The 8,777-nt window shown below is 48.7% G+C and overlaps 1 protein-coding gene across 3 annotated transcripts in view; it reads right to left on the bottom strand.

Moving 5' to 3' along the window:
• Positions 1-649: 649 nt before the first annotated feature.
• ZBTB49 (zinc finger and BTB domain containing 49) overlaps positions 650-8,777 on the bottom strand; it is a 31,986-nt gene continuing 23,858 nt past the window's right edge. The window contains exons 6-9 of one of the 3 annotated variants that reach the window (XM_009206520.3): positions 7,001-7,083; positions 6,755-6,916; positions 6,117-6,245; positions 650-1,790 (exon numbers count right to left, since the gene is read on the bottom strand). In XM_009206520.3, coding sequence (XP_009204784.2) covers positions 1,114-1,790; positions 6,117-6,245; positions 6,755-6,916; positions 7,001-7,083 — 1,051 coding nt within the window. In that variant the 3' untranslated portion in view covers positions 650-1,113. The remainder of the gene's footprint in view (positions 1,791-6,116; positions 6,246-6,754; positions 6,917-7,000; positions 7,084-8,777) is intronic. The other 2 variants (XM_003898470.3, XM_021938211.2) reach the window with 2 other exon arrangements.

Genomic DNA, 8,777 nt, shown 5'->3' with positions numbered 1-8,777 from the left:
TGCAGCTGATGGTTGGGAAACCAGGAAATGCACCTGTAATGGACTTCAGAGCTGATGCCCTACTCTGCAACTGTGCTGTTTTTCTATGAAAATCCTCCTCCTCACTGGTCTCTCGTTTATCTGGTACTTCTGAGTTAGAGCTGCTCAAGAGTATTCGAGGGTGCTCTCCACATAGTCCTCCGTGCAGGCAGTGCTATAAGCAGATCACTGTGACGTGCCACATCCACAGTCTCACCTTGATATTCTAGTGACAGCACCACAGGCACATCTCCTTCCCGTGGTGGCCGTCGAGCCTGCTGGGAAGGGGAAGTAAATATTTAGAAAGCCCTGTCAAGGGCCAGGCCCTGGGTAGGTATTTTCAAGTGGGTGCTCAGATCAGTCAAGCCTTGTAAAAATGCTGGAAGATATTCCTCTCATACTGCAAAAAAGAAACCCCAAAGAAGATCCTGACAGGGTGAATAGCTCACCCATGACCTTGCCAGTAAGTGGCAGCCAGGAGTCGGGCTGTTCTGACCACTCAGAAACCCGCTGTACCAGGAGGAGGCTGACCAATGAGGTTCTTATCCTTGCAGAGTGAGTGCTCGCTGCTATTTATTTTTATACCCCTAGTCTTTAGATTCATAAAAATGCTAGAGGACACATATTACTATTATATAGAAAAGTTTCATTTATTCAAATTAAATTATGGTATGAGTTTCATATACAAATAAATTCTGTGTAAATAATACAAAATGCTACAAATTTCAATCTTGTAAAAATGCAAAAATACTTGTAATACTATACATATATAATTCCTTTAACATGACCAACACGTACAGTAGTTGACACTGCACATGCGCTCTCCCGCTAGCTGAAGCTGCTGAGACAGCATCCAGCCTTTGGCTTCTGTGACGTCAGCGCTCCCTCCCGCAGCTGCCTCACAGTGAGCCAGCAGGCCCTCCCCCTCAACCCTCAGTTCAAGATGCTTCAGATTATGTGCCATCATCAGGAGGGAAGCTACCTATTCTCTGGCTAGTTAGAAGGAACCATCATGGGGAAACCGGGTCCTCCTACAGCCCTGACACCAGCCTGCCAAACTGCGAACAGACCTCTACTGTGGAGAAGCGCAGTACATCACTGGTCTAACTCGTTTTCATTCTGCAGCGTCTTCATCGCTAGGCCCCAGAGAGTCATGCTGGAGAAAAACTGGCCCTCTGAGTTCCTATAAGCAGTGGAAGATGCTCGACTGCCCAGGGGATCACCGCAGTGGTTGTCCAAAGCAGCCAGAGAGGAGCGGATCATGGCCATGCCATCGGCCTGCAGCGGCTCGCCACCGGCTGGGGTGTCCACATCCGAGTAAGCATAGGTCTGAGGCTGTGTCTGCTGCATCTGGGGCTTGGCAAGTTTACCAGGATCCAAACTCAGCTTCTCCTGGTCACTAACTCCATGAGGTTGGATCATGGACCGTAACTTACAATAGGAGCCGCCAGAGTGGCTATCAAATTCCGCCACAGAATTTTCCACTGGGTGGACGGGGAGTTTAACTGACACTGGCATCAGCGTCACGGACGTGTCTTGGGAGAAAGAGTCTGAGCTCTGAGATTTCTCCAGGTCGGAGGTCTCGATAGCTTGGCTGAGCTCCTCCAGCACGTCTGGGCTCTCGTCACCAGCTTTGCAGTGCATCTTCTTGTGCCGCCGGAGCACTGCGGAGCGGGTAAAGCACTTGTTACAGATCTCACACGTGTACGGCTTCTCCCCAGTGTGAGTGCGGACATGTCTGCGGAGGTCACCTGACCCCCCAAAACATTTCCCTGGAAAAAGAAAAACAGTTATTTATTTATTTAAACAGGGTCTCGCCCAGGCTGGTCTTGAACTCCCAGCCTCAAACAATCCGCCTTCCTCAGTCTCTCAAGCAGCTGGACTACAGGCGCGTGATACCACGCCTGGCTAATATACATATACATTTTGTAGAGACAGGGTCTTGCTATGATGCCCAGGCTGGAAAAAGATGTTTTTACAGTGGCCATTCTGGAAGGATTCTCTCCTCCCCTCCTAAGAGACTGAACAACCCTGATCTGAGGAGGGGGGTCACCTCACAGCTCCTGCTCACTCTGGAAGGCTTTCCATTCCGTGGGAGGTGCTTCTCCAGCTGCGGACCCCTCCAGCTTACGACCTTTGGTTTTGAGTATCTCAGCGTCAGTCCTTTGATTCTCACTGAGTCCCCCTGCACATGGGTACCATGGGCACCTGCCAAGCCCATGCTGAGAAACCACAGCTCTCCTCGTCAGTTTCACTACATGTTCATAAATCGAACACAGCCAATCTATAATTTAGAAACATCTTTTCTAAAGGTGTTTGTGTATTCGGGTGTTTGTCTCGAAAAAAAAAAAATTGCCCAGGCTGGAGTGAAGTGGCGTGGTCTTGGCTCACTGCAACCTCTGCCTCCAAGGTTCAAGTGCTTCTCCTGCCTCAGCCTCCTGAGGAGCTGGGACTACAGATGCCTGACACCACGCCCGGCTAATTTTTGTATTAATATTTTTAGTAGAAATGGCATTTCACCATGTTGGCCAGGCTGGTCTTAAACTCCTGACCTCAAGTGATCTGCCCACCTTAGCCTCCCAAAGTGCTGGGAGTGAGGCGCCCAGGCTGTAGTGAGGCGCAATCTCAGCTCACAGCAACCTCCACCTCCTTGGTTCAAGCAATTCTCATGTCACAGTCTCCTGAGTAGCTGGGATTACAAGCGTGTGCCAACACACCGGGCTAATTTTTATATTTATTGTAGAGATGGGGTTTTGCCATGTTGGCCTGCCTGGTCTTGAACTCCTGGCCTTAAGTGATCAGCTCATCTCAGCCTCCCAAAGTGCTGGGGTTACAGGCATGAGCCATGGCGCCTGACCCTGTATTCAGCTTTTAACAAAATTGTATGCATTCCTGTCCAAGTTCTATTTCCTTTCTCTGTGAATATGGCAAAGGTAAGGAATCTAGCTCCACCATTGGAGTAGGTAAGATGAGAAGGAACTCAGCACATAACCTTACAAAGGCCACAGACTAGCCAAGAATGAGCTGCACAACTCACATGGCTAAATATTTAGAACTTTTCACTTTACATCTGAATTCTCAGCTATCTAGCTCCAGTCAAGCAATGGGTAGGCTATTTTTTTGTTTTTTTTTGTTTTTTGAGACGGAGTCCTGCACTGTTGCCCAGGCTGGAGTGCAGTGGCGCGATCTTGGCTCATTGCAAGCTCCGTCTCCTGGATTCACGCCATTCTCCTGCCTCAGTCTCTCAAGTAGCTGGGACTACAGGCGCCCGCCACCACGCCCGGCTAATTTTTTGTATTTTTTTTAGTAGAGACAGGGTTTCACCATGTTAGCCAGGATGGTCTCGATCTCCTGACCTCATGATCCTCCTGCCTCGGCCTCCCAAAACGCTGGGATTACAGGCGTGAGCCACCGTGCCTGGCCTTTTTTTTTTTTTTTTTAAGCCTTTGAATAATCAAACTGGACGTGAGCTTACATGCCTAAACTTTGGGCACATTTTCCATATAAAAAATACTGTAGGCCAGCTGAGGTGGCTCACACCAGTAGTTCCAGCACTTTGGGAGTCTGAGGAGGGAGGACTGCTTCAGCTCAGGAGTCCAAGACCAGCCTAGGCAACATAGTGAGACCCTGTGTCTACAAAAAACAAAATAAAAATTAGCTGGGTGTGGTGGTGCATGCCTGTGGTCCCAGTACTCAGAAGACTGAGGCAGGAGGATCGCCTGTGCCCAGGAGGTCGAGGCTGCAATGAGCTGTGATCGCACCACTGCACTCCAGCATGAGCAACAAAGAACCCCGTCTCAAAAAAAAAAAAAAAAAAAAATTTTAAAAACCAGAAACCAAAACACTACAACAACACATCACAGTGACCTTTGCCTTTGTGCTTTCACGTCTGTGTTTTGCCCACAATGTCAGGCTCAGGCTCAGTCTCCTTCACAGAATGCTAGAGTGAAAGCATATTTAGTTTCTGTGTTGCCCCGTAACACATGCTTTACTCAGACATCCGGAATTTTGTGAATTAGAAGCTTCACTGCTGCACTTGCTGGCTGCTTCCAACTGTTTGCTGCTCTAACATAAAGTTTTTATCTTTTTTTTTTTTTTTTTGAGACAGTCTCACTCTGTCGCTCAGGTTGGAATGCAGTGGCGCGATCTTGGCTCACTGCAACCTCCATCTCCCAGGTTCAAGTTAATTCTTGTGCCTCAGCCTTCTGAGTAGCTGGAACAACAGGCACACCCCACCATGCCCAGCTAATTTTTGTATTTTTAGTAGAGATGGGGTTTCGCCATGTTGGCCAGGCTGGTCTCAAACTCCTGACCTCAAGTGACCCACCTGCCTCAGCCTCCCAAAGTGCTGGGATTACAGGCGTGAGCTACCACGCCTGGCCAAGTTTTTATCTTTCTTTACATTGTTTCTTCAAGATAAATTCTCAATAGTTGAATGACTGAACAAGATGGGACAAGCACTTTTAGTATCCCTAATATGTAAAATTTTTAGTCATGACAGAGTTCCCACCAAGAAAGAGGAGTATGGGAGTCTCTCCTTCGTCTTTCAAGTCAAGAGGAGCTTGGCTCCACCTGTGTCTGGTCGCAAGGAGGGCACAGGGGAATAGCGCCCACCTCCTGCACAGTAGGTCTAGTAGGGGACAGGTGGGTGGGCGCCACACTGCTGTGGGCCTGCAGGCCCCTGAACACAGGCCTGAAGGCTGCCACCCACTGGACAAGAGGCACGCTGGAGCTGCTCTGAATCAGCAGGGAGGCTGCCCAGAAGGCAGTGAAGCCCCAACAAAGCCTCCCTATAGTAAGCTGCTACTAACTCAGGGAGCCAGGAAAGAGGCCAGCTGGACAGAAATGCATGGCTGCGTACTGCAGGCCTGTGTCTTGGAAAGCACAGTGAAATGCTGGGGGAAGACAGGGAAGGCAGACTTGAGAACTATGAAGCCCAGCACGCATGACACAGCGAGAGCGCGCGAGCCTGCGAGCAGTTCGACACACTGAGAAGCTCAGCATGTGAAACCCTCTTAAAATAGAACTGTCTATATACCCAAGAAAATGGAAACACACCCCCACACAGGCCTGTGTACACAGATGTTCATAGCTGCTTAGTGCAAGAAGTCGACTACAAAATACTCCGTGTCGTATGAGTCCATGCATAGGAAATGTCTAGAACGGGCAAGTCCACAGAGACAGAACCTAGAGGAGTGGCAGCCAGGGGCCTGGGCTGGTAATGGGGTTGCTAATAGGTATAAGGCTTCCTTTTGGGGTGATGAAAATGTTCTAAAATTAGATTGTGTTGAGAGTTACACAACTTTGTGAATCTACCAAAAACCACTGAATTGTTCACTTTAAATTGGTAAATTTTATGGTATGGGAATATTGTCTCAAAGCTGTTAAAAACTGACCCTGTCACATAACATTCCTGCTCTCTTCAGCTCTTCCCCATCCCCCAGAAGTTGACCTCATCAGGGTGGGAAACCAGGGTTAGTGAGGCAGGGAAAGGGCAGAACCCTAAGTGGAGTGGAGGGGACGGAAGGCCTCACTTCCTCCACAGCAGCGTCTGAGCAGCAGCAAGTCCTAGCCGGGGAGGGAGGACAAAATTTACCTTTAAATCAAGTTCACAGTTGTGACAATTATTTGGAACTGACATTTTAAATTAGTGATTTGAGACTCATTACTGATGCTTTGAGATGAAGCTCTCGCTGTCACCCAGGCAGTGGTGCGATCTCGGCTCACTGCAGCCTTGGCCTCCTGGGCTCAAGAGATCCTCCAGCTCCCACCTCCCAAGTAGCTAGGATTACAGGCACACGCCTACATTAGTGATTTAAAGTGATGAAACTTCACTTTCTAAGAGTGATCAGAGTGGTCATGGAGCTGCCTAAGTACAATTGAAATGGAGGGACAAAAACCAAGTTTCCTCTGGTTCTATGCGGAAGTCCTGCTGGTTCAGATTCCAATTACGATTAGAATGAGCCCTCTGAATGGTGCCCTGAACCCAGGCTCCCTACAGCTGCACTCTGAGCATTTCTTATTTGGTCTAAACAGATCATCATCGAAGTTGCTGTCACTCATGGTTTTGCCCATGATTCAGTAAGCACCTCAATTACCTGTCATGGGTACACACACTCCCTCTTTAGAGGCCGTGTGTATAGGAATCCCGGCTCCAACGCTGTGATCACAGGTCATGAGCGACCTGATCCTGAGTCTCCGTGTCCTCATCGGAGCAGTCAGGTGCCCTGAAATCGGGGGCCGCCAGCTTTTCACTGTCCTCCCAGAGGCTCACAACAAAGCATCAAGTGCCCACGAGAATAACCTCTGCTCTGTAAGTCTGTGATCTATGGAAGCCCACCCCCTGCGCTCAGCATGTGCTCCTATGCTCTGGCGAGACCGCCGCTCTCCTTCATGTGCGGCCACACGTCCTGCTGTCCTCCACTTTCCCAGCCACCCTCCCTCTTCCCATCTGGACCAGGAGCCCTCAGCACCTGGGACCCTGTCTTAGTCATCTTTGTATTGGGAGCATTTAGGACAGTTCCTAATACCTCAAAGACAAGCAGCAAATGCCTGACACACAAACGCAGGAATGAACGAGAGATCATGTGAGGCAGTAAAAAAACAGCATTGTTCCCATTTTACCTTGGAGAAAACAAAGGGCTCATCCCAGACACACAGTCAGCTAATGAGGGCTGGGGGACAAAGCGCTTCCCACACAAGGATGACTAGGGGACAGCCAGAAACCCAAACTCACCGCAGGCAGAGCAGCTGTAAGGCCGCTCCCCCGTGTGCCGAATTCTGTGCTTTACTAACTTCCTTTGCATATTAAAAGACTTTCCACACTCATCACAGGTGAAGACTTTATCAGCCGTGTGTGTCTTTTTGTGCTCCTTCAAATTACTGAAGTTACTAAACCCTAGAGAAACCATAACAGGTGTTAAGCTGAAGGACAGAGAACATTTGAATCAGAAATCAAGAAGAGGAAAACACTCAGCTGTACCTCGACCACAGATGTCACACAAGTGTGGTTTTTCTCCTGAGTGAATAATAATGTGACGTTGGACGTCGCCAGAGGCTGCAAACCTAGAATGTAATTTGAAAATTCAATTAAGAGCCTTTCCACATTACTGTGGGTCTTTATAACTGCAACTCTCTGAGGGAGGAGATACCTGCCCCTGACATTGCTGCAGAAAGGAATCTGAACTGGACTGGTTTCATCTGAAACGTGCATGGAAAAAATCCTTTTCTATTTTTTTAAGGACAGCAGAACATGATGCAAGTGTCTTGTTTTTGAAGCATTTTTTTCTACCTGATTTCATTACACTTTCTTCCTCAGTTTTACAGAGCACAAGATCAGACACTGTATGGTTTAGCATCTCTACCTTAGGGGCTATAAAGAGAGTGAAAAAGGAGTCTCACCAGTTCAGAGCCAAATGCCCCTTCCACCCTTGCAGTCTTGCCAAGGTTCCTGGGGTCTCATGGGAGAGACCCTAGCTGGGTGGTGCCAACCCAAGGAGGGCGACTTTGAGAGAGCCCAGAGAGAGTTCTGCCCTGGTCTAGCCAGGTGTGACCCTTGACCCTTGCTCTTTTCACTATAAAGTAAAATGCAAACGGGAGCTCAGAGTCTCAGGGACCAAGAGGTATGGTCGTCACCCTCCACTGTGAATATCCCCAGAGAATAAGCTCTCCTCTTTCTGAGCCACAACAGAGACATATACCTGTCAGTCCTAACATTGAGAACAAGGGAACTAAATGAAGAAAGGGAACCAGCATTCACTGAGCGGATGCTGTGTGCAGGTGATCGGTTACATGTTTAACAACCATTATCCCACTGAGTCGTTCCACAACACTGCCAGGCAGGCACCTTCACCCCCACTTTCCAGATGGGAAAACCAAGATCTGAGGCGGTTACTAACTTGCCTTAGACAGTCATTCCAACCCAGGCTCTCAGATGTGGAAATCTATGTTCTTTCCTTTCCACTACGTCTGATAGCAGAGTATGTTATATTCTGAGGAAGACGCTGCATATAGGCCTGGTTTCAAATACATGCCTTGGCCGGGCGCAGTGGCTCATGCCTGTAGTCTTAGTACTTTGGAAGGCAGAGGCGGGTGGATCACCTGAGGTCAGGAGTTCGAGATGAGCTTGGCCAGCATGGCAAAACCCCGTCTCTACTAAAATTACAAAACTTAGGCGGGTGTGATGGCATGTGCCTATAATCCCAGCTACTTGGGAGGCCGAGGCAGGAAAATCACTTGAACCCAGGGGGGTAGAGGTTGCAGTGAACCGAGAGCGAGCCACTTCACTACAGCCTGGGCAAAAGAGTGAAAACTCTGTCTCAAAAAAATAAATAAATAAATAATAAACACATGCCTCACTTTGAAATGGAATTCAGAAGGTTCAGATTTCAAACGCCGTGCAACATGAGACACACAGGGGCCAACAGTGATGTGACGCCATCAGAGGCAGCAGGAGGTCTATGTTCCCAGACATCTGGAAGGAGCGGCAGATGATACTGGGCCCTGAACTTGGCTTTCAGCGTTCAGGCAGCTACAGCAGAAAGGGAGATGTGCTGCCGGCCGCAGCTTTCGTTTGTTTTCTACCATTGGCAGAGACAATGGTTTTCCTGCAACTGAATCTAGAGTTGCTTCTTCCTCGGCTTTCCCCAGCATGTGCTGAGACTGAATATGAGGACTCTGACTTCTAACTGACCCCAATGACTATCTCTTGCCCCAAGATGCTTCGATATGAACCTGTGAGAGGCAGAGACTCTGTACTG

Source organism: Papio anubis, chromosome 3 (genome assembly GCF_008728515.1).
Source record: "Papio anubis isolate 15944 chromosome 3, Panubis1.0, whole genome shotgun sequence".
Taxonomy (NCBI): Eukaryota; Metazoa; Chordata; class Mammalia; order Primates; family Cercopithecidae; genus Papio; species Papio anubis.
Note: the sequence above shows the minus strand (reverse complement) of the source record. Positions and strands in the feature narration are given on the sequence as shown.